At 32.0% G+C, this 16,607-nt stretch overlaps 1 protein-coding gene across 3 annotated transcripts in view; it reads right to left on the minus strand.

Moving 5' to 3' along the window:
* The window catches only part of LOC129229453 (probable ATP-dependent RNA helicase DHX35), a 46,211-nt gene extending 34,348 nt beyond the window's left edge, over positions 1–11,863 (minus strand). For all 3 annotated transcript variants that reach the window (XM_054863766.1, XM_054863767.1, XM_054863765.1), the window contains exons 1-2: positions 11,618–11,863; positions 11,412–11,536 (exon numbers count right to left, since the gene is read on the minus strand). In XM_054863766.1, the coding sequence (XP_054719741.1) occupies positions 11,412–11,536; positions 11,618–11,648 (156 nt within the window). In that variant the 5' untranslated portion in view covers positions 11,649–11,863. The remainder of the gene's footprint in view (positions 1–11,411; positions 11,537–11,617) is intronic.
* Between the last annotated feature and the right edge of the window lie 4,744 nt (positions 11,864–16,607).

Here is a 16,607-nt window from a genome sequence, read left to right on the forward strand (position 1 = left end):
CTTTCACAAAATCCCGATCAAACAAAACGGACCCTTCACAAAATTCTGATAAACAAGATCGGATCTGTCAAATTGTTTATTGAAAGAGCAAATCTGAAAGCAAAATAACGCATATTTCTGTGTATAAACCGATAATTTTTGGAACCTTTTTTTAAGTCAAATTAGAGGGATCAGCTTATACAAAATCGGCTAATTTTGAAAAAAAAAAAAAATCGGCACTCTTGGAATGCTCCTGCAAGCGATAAATAATGGCTACTGCCAAATAAATATAAGGGTTGTTTGTTTTATCACAGCTAATTAGCAGCGGTGTTTTTGTAAACTTTTCTGAAAAGGCATTGGTAAGCACTTTTCTCCGCTCATGATTTAATAAACAATAATAATATATATCTGCGAAATGAATTTAGAAACTGCAAAGGGATAGTAAGGGTGAGGAAAAAATATGATCGCTTCAGATAGTGTTACCAACTTCAAAATTATCACCACTTAGTGTCTGGCGTTGAACCTTTATAATGACTTGATTAGAAAATATTCTCATCATTTTGCCAGCTTGTCAATAATTGCGTTTTTACGGTGCGGTGCAATGTTCAATTGTTATTTTGGGAGAAAATTATATGGGTTTTGATTTTTCGATGCTAACAAGGATGATTAACTTTAAATAAACTCTTTTAATTACCGTTTTTTTTTTTTTTCTTTAGACGTCTATATTTTTGAAAAATGCAATCTTTTAACATCCGATATGAGAATCACATTTTGTTCTTTTTTTCAAGCTAACTTCGCTTTATTAAGATTCAAATAAATGAAAAGTCTCTTTATTTCTGTTAAACTCTCATTTCAAGTTTTTAAAGCAAAATTCCATTTTCTGTTATGAGTCAAAACTTAAAATGCTAAATAGATGGTTTATTTTATTTTATTTTTTGGGTCCCCACAACTGTGTCCACAGATATTAATGATATGTTTATTATAGGACTCTAAAAATGCAATTTTAAAATAATTTTATCAAAAATGTTTCTTTTACAAGCTGTTTTTATACTTTTGATGCCTTCACTTTGAGAATTGCGATCTCTTTGCATCCGCTATGGGAATCCGATTTTTCGAATTTTTAATGATTATTACGCTTTTGTTAAGAGGTAAACAATTGAAATATCTTTTTATTTTTTGTTAAAATCACGGAATTTAGAAGTTTTAAACCATATTCTGTGCTTTTTAAGAGTGTCTTGGGTCAAAAAGTTGAATGCTGAACCCTATTCTGAATTTTATTTTATTTATTTATATTTTTGTTACAATTATTTTAAGTACTGTACAGAAATATATCTAGTATAATTTAACATAATGTATAATGGTAGATAAATATTGATACTTGAAAGAGCGATGCCCCCCCCCCCCGCCAAATATCAGAAAAAAAATCCAGAATGATTTTCTCGACGTAGAAGAGGAAAACACTCAACTTTAAGTTTAATTGATGCAGTTTGTGCCATCTCTAAATTCTAAAATTTCGTTTTAACAAAAAAAAAAAAAAAAAATTTTTTTTTGCGAAATTTTTTGATTTTTCACAAAATTAATTCATTTTTCACAAAATTATTTGATTTTTCACAAAAAACGGACTTTGTGAAAAATCCTGGACAGACCCCTGGACACACACAGGTGCACATGCATAATGTGCACATACGCAGCATATTTCACTAATCACGCCACAGCGTATCCATTGTGAATGAATTGAGAGGAAAGTCTTTCTAATCATCTTGCCAAATATTCCCCCACCCGCCTCTGCTAAACAATAGCTCCACTGAATGACTGAAAGAAAGCAGATACACTGCGAGAGACAAGCATCGAAAAACGCAGTAAAACTGGTCAAACTAGATGATGCAATACTGAACTAAACAATTAGCTTTTGACTTTTGTCGGATGTCTTTTCATCCATAAGCTCATTATTTTTTGCATTGAAAAAGGCGTTCCCTGTAACGCCGAAACACGTGTCTGCTGTAATTTACAAATTTGTGCTTCTGCTTACGTTGTTTTGTCTTACTTTAATTAGCTTTAGTTCAGGGAACTAGATTTCTAGTTCAGTGAACTCGATGAGAAATCAAACTACTGACGAACGCCAAATCGAACTAAAGAACTAAACGAACTACTGAACTAGTTGCCAAATGGAACGAGAGAAAGATAACTAAACAAAACTGAACTAAGAATTAAATAAATAAATAAATAAAATACTGAAAAAAGAGCATGCCACTGGGCATTGCTGGATTAGTAACAAGATTTCCTGTTCTTCCGTATTTTTAAAGATCAACCATCAAAACTTTATTAGAAGATGAAAACTGTAGTATCAAGATACTTTGTATAATAACATATTATAAAATAAATTACAAATTTTGTCATAAAAATTTAAATTGTTTTTGAACACTAATTTTTATTCATTCTAAACCTATATCATGATTACTTGCTGTTATCCAATATGTGTTTAGTTCCATGCTGAGGTAGGGTAACGTCCCCAGTAATTGGCACTTAAAGAGTTTGTCCTTTAACTAGTGATGTGGATCGGGTAAATACCCAGCGGGTAGGTAAATATTTTTTGGGTATTTACCTGGGTATTTATCCAAGGGCTGGGTAAATACCCAAAAACTGGGTATTTTACAAAAATTGCAAAAAAGTGAATGTTTTTTTTTTTTTTTAAAATCTAAATATGAAATAATTGGTAAAACTGATATATACATATATGTATTACACAGTTTATAATATTTTTTTATTGAAAGACTTGATGAAATCATGAAAGAAACATATCGTGAACCAAAGAATCTTTCTTTTCCATGTCATAATTGGAGAAGTATAAGCAATTCATTATGAACTTCAGGATTTCAAAATCACAATCTAGGTTAGTCATATCCAAAATGAAAAAAAAAGAAGCATGAGGGATGTTTAGGAGAATAAACTGAGAAGTTATTAAGACTATCGTGTTATTTATTTTATTGATATTTAAGTGATAACATGGAAAATATAGAAACAGTTTTCTCATTAAAAAGGAAAAAAAAAAAAAAAAAAGCACAATATTCTTTTCTGTTGCCTTGCTCATTTGCATTTGCTCCCCTGTAGAGTGGGAAGGTAAATATTTTTTTGGGTATTTATTCGAAGGCAGGGTAAATCCCCTAGTAATTGCGCATTTTGCAAAAAAAAATTTAGGTGGTATTAAAAGGTGACTATTTTGTTTTTTAAACATAAACCCTAAAATAAAAGATTAAAAATGTTAAATGTTTATGTATATTATGTGTGTGTGTATATATATGTGTGTGTGTGTGATATAGAATACACCTGAACAATTAAACTAAGTTTGGAGGAAATTTCTGCATAAGATATAGGTAAATAAATAGTAATAATAAATTGAGCGACATTTCTTTACATTTTGATGTCATGCAGGGACATATTACTGGGTTATAAATGACTAGGACCTTAAAAAATTGATGTTTGCTTTTTTTGTAACCAGTTAATCTTTTTACTTTTTGTAGAATGGCTTTTTATATCTGAAATTTGGCTATCAACATTGATTAGGCATATCCAACATATTTAATATGAATATCATATTAGATTGCTGAGCTGTTTCACACAATAATTCTTTAAACATGTGATCAAAATACAATTTTTGGGCAAAAATTTATTGTTTTGTATATTGTTGATTGTATATATACATAATGGAATACATACAGAAAAGTATTTTAGTTGAATATAAATTTTTGAAATAAATACCCGGGTATTTACCCATTTTGGGTATTTGCCCTGGGTATTTACCCCTAAAAATAAATTCCCGGGTATTTTACATCACTACCTTTAACTCACCTATGTTTCCATTATTAGAAAATAAATATTCACTTGCAAATATTTTTGTATTAAAGAATGCCATCTGTGCATCTATTTAGTTCACTAAAATCAAAAATATTTGAATTGATATTTTTATAAAAATATATACTTAAAAAGTTACCAAAATCACCAGTAATTGGCACCTGATACCCTAGTGTACGACATCTTGTGATCCAGTAATTGGAACATGTTAACAGAACTGGAAAATCACTTCATTTTTCATTTTTAGATTACAAACAAGTATTATCATCATAAGAAACGTAATTAATATTAATTTAAAGTAGGTAATTTTACATAAATTAATGTTAAATCACACATCTTGACGTTGAAAAAGTATTTTAGAGAAATAAAAATAAACTTGGAGTGTTGAATGGAAAACAAATATCGAGATTATTGCTGTTTCATTAGTCTGTAGTTTCGATATTATAAATTATAGTTGTTTCCACAGAAAAAAGAACATTGACCTGATGATTCTAAGAAACCATAAACGATTCTATACAGTCGCAACATCTGACTGATGGCCAAATATTTTTTTATTCGATTCTCTTAAAAATTTAACAATGTATTCTGTAGGATTCAAATCAATAGTAGACCCCTTTTATTTTGTTGCTGCAAAAGTATCAGAAATCAAACTAGTGACATATTACACAACACATTTGTGTTTATAGGCACATGTGCCAATTACTGGAAACTAGCATAACTGAAGCAGCACTAAATAGCATCCATCATTATTTCAAAAATCCGAAAAGGGGCAAAAAAATATTTCTAACCACTCAAAGTTACACCTTTCAACTAAACGAAAATTTAAAATATATTTTAAGTCTGATTTTAATAGATTGATGTGCATGCTTCCCTTAAGCCAGAGAAGAAGCTTTTGCTTCAAAAATGGCTGATTTGACACAGGCCACAATTGTTTCTCTTTCCTATGCACTGCTACCATTTAGTAACATGAATTGAAGTTATAATCTTTAAAGTAAATGAACATTCAATTGGTATATAGCCTTCTGATTTTAAAAGATTGGATACAAATCTCATTTTAGGACATTTTTGTTGGAAGTGCCAATCACTGGTGACCTGTCCAATACTGGAAGTGTTACCCTAATTCATATTTAAGAAACTCGACCCCCAAATGAAATGCTGAAATGACGCCCCTAACTGAGAGGGATGTTTTTGTACCATGCTTGTTTGAATCACTTTAAGACACACTCATTGACATCAGGATTGTCGGATTCTCTAGCTTGTTTGCGATTTCCAACAGGTTTCAATTCTTTTTCTTTATTTTTCAAAAAGGTGGAGAGCATGTTAGGTGTATTCCATACTCTTTTGCGATGATAGATTTCTTCTTTACCTCCTTTTCTACCTCACGAATCAAATCGCAGCAATTTTTTTAATTGAAAGATAAGGTTTTATATGGTACACAGGGCTTACTCAATGACATGCTCTCACTGAACTCGTACCATGAAAACTAAAAGCACAATGAAGAAAGCTCAAATGATATAGACTGCAGTCCTAATAGTTTTACACATAAGAACAAAAAGAAAAGGCGCCTTTGCTACAAAATGCATCTAGATAAGGTGAATGGAATAAGCGCTGGAATGCAACCTTTTTTCTTTTGGATGATCCCCCCCCCCTTATGATTTTTCTTGCTTTTTTTTTTTTTGCTCTAACAAGCAGAGCTGAAAATATTCTCTGGTGTTTTTTTTTTTTTGGGGGGGGGGAGGAAGAAAGTCTGCAAAAAATACAAAAGGGGGATTTTTTTGTACATTCAGCATTGCAGAATGATCTTTCTTTCTGAAAAAAAAGGGGGCTGGGTTATAGTCCATGGAAGGATTATTTTCCGGATTTTATAATAATTTTTTAATAGGATAAGTAGTTATTTATTTTTAAAAAAAAATATAATTGCATTGAAACTAAATTTTGGCATTTTTGAAAGGGTAAAAGCTTTGAATTAAAGAAGTTGGACTTTGAAATAACCAACATTTTGTAGCATTAAGTGCATACAAGTTTTAAGGGACCAACTAAAAACTTCGAATCATCCACGAATTCGAATTAAAGACGTTCGAATTATCCAATTTTGACTGTATAAGCAATAAAATAAAATGAAAAACTCAAATGTATAGAAGCATCCAATCATATTCAAACAGGTTCCAACAAAACAGTTACAAAATAAAATGAACATATATAAGATTTTTATCAAGTAACAAAATTAAGAACTTGAATTTAAAAAAAGAAAAGGAAGAGCTGTCAATGAAAAATATTTAACCCTTAAAAGACAGAGGTGAGGCCCATCATTTCTTCTTGTCAATAATTAAACCAGTAACTAATAAAATAAAAATTTTAACCCCCACCCCCTCCAACTGAGTAGCAAATGCATAATTAACAGGGAAAATGGAAAGTCCTTTTGAAATACTTATACCATTAAAAATCAATTACAAGTATTTTATTTGATAACAAATGGATCAAAATTTTAAATCATTGCTTTTAATTTCCTTGTCGGCCAACAATGAATTCGGTTATCAATTACATGAATAAAGGCTTAACCATATTTAAAATCTGCTTTAAAAAAGGGTTAAAATTCAAATTATATATAACACGGACGTTCCAAACATGTTCCATCAGATGCATAAAAAAAAAACCTCTTTAGTTTGGTACTAATTTAAAAAATTTTTAAATATGTTTCCACTGCGAAAATTGCAAAAAAACTTTCAGAGGTTTTTAATTAATATCTTTGTTGATTAATGTCATCCAAAGATGCAACCTAGCTAAGAACACTCTCAATCAACTCTCTCTTTTTTTAATTGGTCCATCGATTTAGGTGCTAGAGTGCCACAGACATACACAAATACCTCAAACTTAAGATCCCCTTCCTTTGTGTGTCAGGGGTTAAAAACTAAGTGAAAATAATGCAGCTTTCTGACTTTTCATACTATGAACCTATTTTAGTGTTTATGTAACATGTATGCATGCAGGGGCAGATACTGAAATAATTTTTTGGAAGGGGTCCCGGAAATTGAAAAGCGCCGTGAGGCACCCCTCGCTGGGACAACATATATCTATGATTCTGGGACAGTGTGTCTCTTATGATACACAAAATGAGGAGTGCCTTGCACCGTCCCCTCATTTTGTGGCGCCCAGGGCAATTGCCCCCCCCCCCCCCAAAGGCCCTGCTTGCAACTCATGGTTTTTTTTTTTTTTTTTTTGGAAGAGCAGCACAGGGAGTAAGTATCAACAAGTTATTCAATGCAAATATTTTTGAATTTTAGAAATCTCTGGAACTGCAAAATTGATCCATACTAAAACAATCAGGAGTATAACAAACAACAAATGGTGATAACTTTTTTTTTGTTCTTAGTTGAAGAAAGATTACACTTAAAATTAGATTGCAGAATCCAAAGAGAGATCAATATAATGATTAATACTAAAATTTTTTAGTTATCTTTATTGTTACATGTTTTAAAATAATTATCGTTGTTTATTGTTCCTATTGTTCTTTTTTTAACTTTCTTCTTAGTTTATGCTTTTAAAACGTTTGATGCAATTTATATTACTATAAGTTAGACATAGTTAAAACTTATTCTGAGAGGGGTACTCACAGGGAGGGGAGGAGGGGGTATAGCACGACTTGCGGCATCAAAAAAATTTTTTTTGGACCGGGAGGGGGGGGGGGGATAATTTTTTTATTTATTTAATTTTTTTATTTATTTTTAATTTAAAATATTTATTTTGTTCTGTTTATACTTTATTTCATTTATTTATTTAGTTTGTGAGTGTGTGTCATTGGCGTAGCATACAAAACTTTTCTAATAAAATAATAACAATAAACCAATAATGTATATAGAAATATTTAAAAAAATAAATGAAATAAAAAGGAGATCTAAAAAATAAAAAAGGGAAAGGATTGAGAAAAAGGGGGGGGGGGAGGCGATTGGCAGCCCTGTATTCTGATGTGATTGGCTGATTGGTATCTGAATGGTATTTTATAAATTTTAGAAATTGTCTATATAATGCTAAAATCTTTGATGCAAATGATCCCAAGGTGTGTGATGTAACGCTCTTGTACTGTACCTATAAAGGTTGGGAAATTCTTTAAAACTCTCGTTTCGAATTGAAAAAAGTAATTATTAGTATGATCCTGTAAAAAATGAGAGCCTGATTTTGATATGTATTTCATTAAGGTGTGGAGAAGGGATGCCATGATAAGTCCCCCTCTATATGTATACAGCTGATTATACCAATACATCGATATATCATGATGTTTACTTTCTGATATATCGCGATATGCAAATCCAGATATCGTCCAGCCCTAGTCCATTGAATCACTGCATTGTAACAACAGCAGGAGAGGCTACAGGGCTGGGCAATATAAGTCTTACTGTTGAAGAAACTATCCTTTAGACCAGCAGTTCCCAACCTTTTTCTCTTTGCGAACCCCTTGGAACAGGCAAAAAAGTTCGCGAACCCCCTGATGTTGAAATTAGTAACATGTAACAAACAATAAAAAAACAGCATGTTTGCTTTCCATTTTTTGCAGCATTTGATTGCAATAAACAAAAATATAATTGTAAAATATCATTAAGAGCAAACATTAATAAAAAGTTAAAACTACATCTACAAGAAAAATTATAAACAAGAAATTTTATAAACCAACTATTTTTTTAAGCATACTTTAAATTGGGGAAAAAATCCTTAATGCGATATTTGTGGCTGTTTGACGGAACAAAGAAACTGAAAGTTTGGTTCAATGTCTGACATTTTGAGTCTTAAATCAGGCTCTGCATTCAATCTGCTTCGGTATTTATCTTTGAGATAAGTATAGGAGGAAAATCCTTTCTCGCACAGATATGTTGTACAAAATGGTAATAAAATTCGAATTGCTTTTTTGGACAAAACGGTATAGTCATTTCTTACACTGAGCCAGAAGTCAATTAACGAGAGCTCTTAAAAGGTAGTTTTCAATGAATTATCACAGGATAACTCGATGAGCATTTCCTTTTCAGGTAATGTCAGGGTGTTCTCTAAGCATGGATTTCCTTCAAAAGGATTGCGTATCCGGTTGTTTGAGAGAGGGACGTTACGCCTATTAGGAAAATACTCGTCAAAAGTTAGTTCAAGATGTTGCAGATGTTCACATACATTTCTTTTAACGCTTTCATCAAGTTTCATTGAGTTTTCTGATAAAAAACTACTAAGAGAAGTGAAACAAGAAAACTCACCCATTTCCAGGCATTGGATCCAGAAATTCAATTTTTTTACCATAGCTTCAATTTTATCATATACAACGAAAATATTAACAACTGCACCTTGCAAGGATAGATTTAATTCATTTAATTTTGAAAAGATGTCAGCTAAATATGCAAGCCTTTGCATCCAAAGAGGATCGAATATGCAAGTGGACAAGTGAAATTGATGATCAACAAAAAATGCTTGGACTTCTGACTTCAATTCAAATAAGCGTGTCAAAATTTTGCCACGGGAAAGCCATCTAACTTCTGTGTGAAGAAGTAAAGTAACATGAAGGCTTCCCAATTCCTCACAAAGCGCGTGAAATAGACGGCAGTTTGTGGCACAAAGCCAACAAATTTTCCTGTCATTAAATTTTGCACCATCCGTGCACACACCCACACACAAAGACCAATCTATTCCATTTTCTTCAAAGTAACTGTGGACCAGTTCGAAAATTGCTTCTCCAGTTGTATTGGTTTTCAAAGGTTTTGCAAATAGTACATCTTCTTTTATTGTATCGTTAAAAATATACCTAACATAGACAAGTAATATTGCAGCGTTTGCTACATCAATCGACTCATCAAGCTGGATCGCAAAATTATTCCCTTTTATTCTATTCACAAGTTCTTTCTCCACATTACTTGCCAAATAAGTAATTCTGCGTGATACTGTGTTGTTTGATAGCGGAACCAGGTCAATTTTTTTTGCTGACTTTTCTCCCAGCATACACTTAGCAATATCTTTAGCACACGGTCCAATTAAATTTTCTGCAATTGTATGTGGCTGTCCAGATCTTGCAATTCTATAACTGACTCGATATGAAGCTTCAAGGGCCATTTTACTATCTTCGTTGGATTCTAACAGGAACGTAGAGACGCTACACTTTTTATTATATTCCAATTTTCTTTTAAAATATTCGATAGGTTTGTCCTTGTGTGTCGGATGCTTTGTTTCGAGGTGTCTTCTCAGAAGTGACGGTTTCAAACTGCTGTTCGCTAGAACTTCGTTGCAGAGAAGACAAAGCGGTCTAGGTTCAGACTCTTCTCCAGTAAAATAAAAGCCCATTTGTAAATAGTCACTATCATATTTTCGCTTTTTTCCTTTTTTCTCCCCTAGTTCACTTTTCTGTTTAGTCGGGGGAGGCGGCAGTTCATTACAGCTATCTATTTCAATATCCTGTGTTGATTCGAAAGTTACTGCTGATGTTGAGGGTTGATCGATTGACTGCTTGTCCATTTGTCGCTCAACCAAACTACCAGTTTTCAACCATCGATCCATAACAGCAGAAAGTTATCAAATCATAAAAATTACCAACACGATTATAACTTCACAAACAGAGTAGCAAGTTCACGTAGCAAAACCAATTGCAAACAAAATCACTTGTTTTCAAGCATCTCTAAAGTATCTCTAAATACGTTTGTTAACAACTATTTCCCCAGAACTATGAGCATGCTGATGTTATATATTTTTGAAAACGAACAGATGGGTAAAATCCAGTAATAAATTTTAAGTTTGGAGCCTTTTGCTGTCATGTCTGCTATTCGATCACTGAATTCGACGGAAATTCCCGAGTTATATTTCAACCAGATTAGAAATAATACCCCTATGATGCATTGTTTGAGAATTCTTTATTTTTTTCGACATATGTATATTATGTATATTGTTTGATTGACTCCACGCGATGGCGCCTTTTTAAGGTCATCGTGATCCCCGCCCCAGCTTAATACAACGTTTCTGCATGGCGCCTCGCAATAAAGAAGGAAGGATATCTCTTTTTGTTGTCTATCGAAAAAAAAATGAGAAAATTTCTTTTTAACCAAGATTATAAAACCGCTCAAAGATTTTTTTTTTTTTTTTTGAGCTTAATACAAGAGTCTGGCGCGTTTTCAAATTAAAAAAAAAATTAGTAACTATGTGTGCAAATTGAATATTTTATAATTTTTTACCAAACTAGGAAAAATCCGCCATTGCACCGAAATTTTCGCGAACCCCCTTCCTGCACCTCGCGAACCCCTGGGGGTTCGCGAACCACCGGTTGGGAACCTCTGCTTTAGACCATAACTGGTAAAAAATAGTTGCTAAGAATAGGATAACAAAATTAATTTTTTGAAAAAATGTTTTGTGAACATAAATTGTAGGAAATAGATATGTGGTTAAATGCATTAAACCGAGAATTTTACTATGATGTTAATCAGAGAAAGATAGGTCAGATATAATAGATTTTATTGCTATTTTTCCCACAAAAATATTGGGAGAAAATAAATTGCCCAGTGTTCCGCAGGAACTCGAGCCGCCACTGCACAACAAAATATGAAAAGTTACACAAAGCACAAAAAAAATACTTTAAATATAGGAAGCTTCTGACGTTGTTGTTCATAAGATAATAAAGAATCGGGATTATATGCTACAGGTTGGTCTGACTCATATGGATCTTTCCTTTCTTCAAAAACATCAAAACTGAGATCCCCTGTAAATAAAAGAATTTTAGGTAACTGAACAAACAAAATTACAGCAAGAAAAAAAAAACCGAATAAATCTTAAAACAAACCAGGTTTTAAAAACTTTGGCTTAAAAGTCATTTTTTATAGTAAAAGAAGGTAAATTTGATGATGGATGATGTAAGTTTGAAGATTGACTTTCGATAAACTAACGTTTAACATAACTTAAAAGTAAAATTCTAAGTAACAGCCACAGAAAAACTTTTATATTGTTTTCTGAAACTGAAAGTAGATCCTCCCGTAAAAATATTTCAAGTCCAAGTCCTTATGAATCTCGTATTTTAGCGGCATAATTTACGAAAGGAAATCGGTCAATGCAGGAACGATCCTGACAGAAAAACGGGAGGCAACCCTATATTTTGGCGCTAAATGATATCATTCTAAGACTTGGCGACAAGGATTCTTCCTGTACCTCGTGCTTGGTTTAAAAAATGGCTTGAAGAATGAGTAATGAGTAATGTGTTAATGTATTTATTATGATGAGATTTTTACAATTAAATATGCATGAAAGTAAGTGAAACATTTTCTTGGATGTGACTATAGTAAGTTGTATCTTTTTGTTTTTTTTATTTTGAAAAAGAACATGTTCCTTTATTTATGCTTACTGTCTGACCACGGATTGTATGGAATGACAAACACCGTTTTACAGCCGGAAATGGATAAATTTATTATTTTTTTACCGATGTCAGCTTTTGTAGAAGCAGAGTCTCATTCAAATGAGCGGAATACGCGCATCAAATTTTTACTTTTCCCCCTTATTCACATAGATTCGTTGATCTGGACGTTTGAAAATTCCATGCAATCTGTAGTTGGACAGTACAACGGTCATGAAATTAAAAGCATGTATTAAGATTTATTATGGCTAGGCCTTAGGTTTTTTTCTAGATTATCATTCTGTGCATCTGTACTTTCTAACCGGACAAAATTTATATTTATTTATGCCATAATTAGACGTCTTTCAGATATCTTATATAATATGGGAATTGTTGTTAGACGTTAGCTTGCATAAGTGTGCATTAAATAAACGTTTCTCGTGTGCTTGAGATTTTTGCTTCCCCCCCCCCCTTGAATAATCGAAACTATTAGGCTTCTTTTAATTTCCCGCCTAAATTAACGTACATTTCTTTAAGACGTCATTAAGGATTCTTCCTGTAAGCGTGCATATATTCACATCATTAAACGTTTATCCTTTGAAACATTTAGATGTTCCCTTTTCCTTGCATAATTAAAGCTACTGAGTTGCTTAATTATCCAAAATTAACAATCATTTTTCTCAGACGTGTTGACTTTTGTCAGAATTGTTCCTGTCAGCCTTTAGCGTGCGTAGATCTGCGTCAACTAGAAATCTGTTATCGTGAGTAAATTGTTTAGTTTCCTTCATTTAGTAAAACCATTTTGATGTATAATTAATTTAATTACTGCCAGAATTAAATTTATTCCTGTCATCTATTCTTAAGGGCAGATTCCTCCTGTTAGCCATTAGCGTGCAAAGATGTGTTTCTAATGAACGCTATTGAAAATTGTACTGTAAAGCATTTTTGTTCCTTGAACAATTAGGAATATTTAGCAGCAAATTTAATTTTCTGCCAAAATTAACTTTCTTTCAGATATCAAGTCTTAAGTAAGGATTCTTTCTGTCTCCTGTGTAGTTGAGCATCAAATAACTTCATTCTGACATTTATTTTCTTTTCCTGTTGCATAGTTGAAACTATTTAGGGCCATTCTTCCGTCACATGTGGGACAAAAATGCGCTTAAATTTCATTAACATTTCGTTATATCTCTTAATATTTTAATGAAACTGGGGTAAGCAATTTTTTTAATCTTTAAATTTGATACAAAGATACTTCTGAAACAATTTTGTTATTTAAATTAAAATTTATTTACATGCGTCACGTGCGTGACATCTAAAGTCAACCTCTGGTAACTTGCTTGTGGATAATCTAATATTTTTGCTCTATTAATACAGCAATGCTTAATACAGCAATGACGAAACAAACTGCAGATTTTGAAAGGTATGGTTCCAATGTAAAGGAAACATCTCATAAGTTTAGAAATAATTATTTAAACCATTGAAAAAAAAATATGTCTATGCCTATTCCATTGAAAATGGTCATTTTGTCCCGCACGTGACGGTTTCTGTATTTCATAAAAAAGAAATGATTTTTGAAGAAAGTTTTGCTAAAGAAGTCACACATGCGTTTGTGATGTCTTAAGCAACAAAATTTTGTTCATTACCCTTTTAAATTATTATTTTTTATGAAATATATGAAGCGTCACATGCAGGAAAAAATTACCGTTTTCCGTGGAATAGCCCTTTAACTGTTCAATTTCCCGGCAAAATATTTCCTTCAAAAATTAACTCTGTAAAGGTTCTTCCTGTTAAGTCCCCTTCCCTTCAACCATCATATCTTGTCTTCTTGTTGAATATTCTCCCTATTAGCCTTCCCGTGTGTTCCAAAAATGAACATTTATTAATTTTCATATTCTTGGTGTCAGAAATCAGTATACTGTTTAATTTACTGTCAAAATTTCATGCATTTTAGGTATTATTCTTATCCAGCATTATAGATGTGTAACAAATAGGTGTTTATCATGAGTAAAATACTTATTTCCTAATCCGTACATAATTAAACTATTTAGCTGCTTAATTCATTACTTAAAATTATATGCCAGATTTTTAATTTCTACTGAACTTTAACTTTGTCTAGCAACAAATGAAAGATTTTTGTAGTTTGCTAAGAGCTAAATTATTTAAGCATGAAACACTATTCTAGGGCACCTGGTACATTTGTCAATAGAACTTGAAGTATAAGTTCACCTTTCAGTGAGCAATCATTGTTAGAGCAATGATTGAAATCTTTGAGATTGTGGGTTTTTCACTGGTCAGTCATCAGTTCCAAGTTGATCTGATGCACAAAATTCCTGCGGACATGTGTATAAAAATGCTTTATTTCAGTGTGCCCAAAGTTTAATGTTCTATTTGTATTATGAATACATTTTTCGCTTATTGTATATTTTTCAGAAGGGTTCCTCCATGTTAGTTTACCAAGATGTCAATTGTTTGATCCTGAATAGCGAGAAGATGGATGATTTCAAGGAAACTTAAAGCACAACACTAGTTGAATTTAGACTTTGCATGACAGTTACTTTATTAAAGTCTGCTGCAAAGTCTTAATTTTGCTGGTAATAATGCTTTAACTGGACCATTCAATGAACAAGAACAACCATTAGAATCTTTGAAATGGTGGGTCTATGCTTTGCAGTCAGAAATCAGTATTAAGTTCATCTGATGCTCAAACTTCCTGTGGGATAAGTATAAAAATAATTATTTCAATGTGCCCAAAGTTGAATGTTCAATTTGTATTGTGAACTATGAATACATTTTTTGCTTATTGTATATTTTTCAGAAGGGTTCCTCCATGTTAGTTTACCAAGATGGCAATTGTTTGATTCTGAATAACGAGAAGATGGATGATTTGATGGAAACTTAAAGCATGACACTAGTTGAATTTAGACTTTGCATGACAGTTACTTTATTAAAGTCTGCTGCAAAATCTTAATTTTGCTGGTAATAATGCTTTAACTGGACCTGACCTTTCAATGAACAAGAACAACCATTAGAATCTTTGAAATGCTGGGTCTATGATTTGCAGTCAGAAATCAGTATTAAGTTCATCTGATGCACAAACTTCCTGTGGGATAAGTATAAAAATAATTATTTCAATGTGCCCAAAGTTGAATGTTCAATTTGTATTGTGAATTATGAATACATTTTTTGCTTATTGTATATTTTTCAGAATGGTTCCTCCATGTTAGTTTACCAAGATGGCAATTGTTTGATCCTGAATAGCAAGAAGATGGATGATTTCATGGAAACTTAAAGCACGACACTAGTTGAATTTAGATTTTGCATGACAGTTACTTTATTAAAGTCTGCTGCAAAGTCTTAATTTTGCTGGTAATAATGCTTTAACTGGACCTTGCAATGAACAAGAACAACCATTAGAATCTTTGAAATGGTGGGTCTATGCTTTGCAGTCAGAAATCAGTATTAAGTTCATCTGATGCACAAACTTTCTGTGGGATAAGTATAAAAATAATTATTTCAATGTGCCCAAAGTTGAATGTTCAATTTGTATTGTGAATTATGAATACATTTTTTGCTTATTGTATATTTTTCAGAATGGTTCCTCCATGTTAGTTTACCAAGATGTCAATTGTTTGATCCTGAATGGCGAAAAGATGGATGATTTTATGGAAACTTAAAGCACAATACTAGTTTAATTTAGACCTTGCATGACAGTTACTTTATTAAAGTCTGCTGTGAAGTCTTAATTTTGCTGGCAATTATGCTTTAAAACCGACTTGTTAAAATTCAAGTGCATTCAACATCATTCATAGTATAGTGTAGACTGTAAATATATGATTCCTGTGGCTGATGTAATAAAAAGCATTTACGGAATTAATATAAAGGGATGTTGTCACTTAATTTATGACTAAAACCCTCTTTATGAATGCTAACATTTTTTAAAGCTAATTTTCCCTCGAGATAAAAAGTTTGGTTTGAACATTTTTACTCGATCGCAGATACATTTTATTTCTGGTTTCTGGTACAATTATTTTGCTTTGAATTGTAACACAGCCGGTTTTAAAAAAAAACTGTATTATTCTATTTTAAAACAAATTCTTGCTTTTATCACACCAAGAATGAATACGCTTCTCTAAGCTATTTCTGTAGTTAGCTCAGTAGTCTGAAGTTTTTCCTGGTGCAAAAGTTTCATCAATGTCAAAAGAAAACATTTACAAAACGTTCTTTGGCATGCTGGAATTAAGCAAAGTATTCAAGTGAGGGGAATCAAGAGAAAATGAGAATTGAATCAACATTGCATTTTAAATAAAAGGTATCAGCAAAACTTAAGTGTATATTAGTAGTGGTATATATGCTTATGTTATTGATATGTTTCAAAAATCCCATCAAAGCAATGACATATATAGTTCTTTCAATTATGTACTTAATATTACATTTCAGAGCTATACTT

The sequence above is a fragment of the Uloborus diversus genome, chromosome 9, assembly GCF_026930045.1.
Source record: "Uloborus diversus isolate 005 chromosome 9, Udiv.v.3.1, whole genome shotgun sequence".
NCBI classification, from domain to species: Eukaryota; Metazoa; Arthropoda; class Arachnida; order Araneae; family Uloboridae; genus Uloborus; species Uloborus diversus.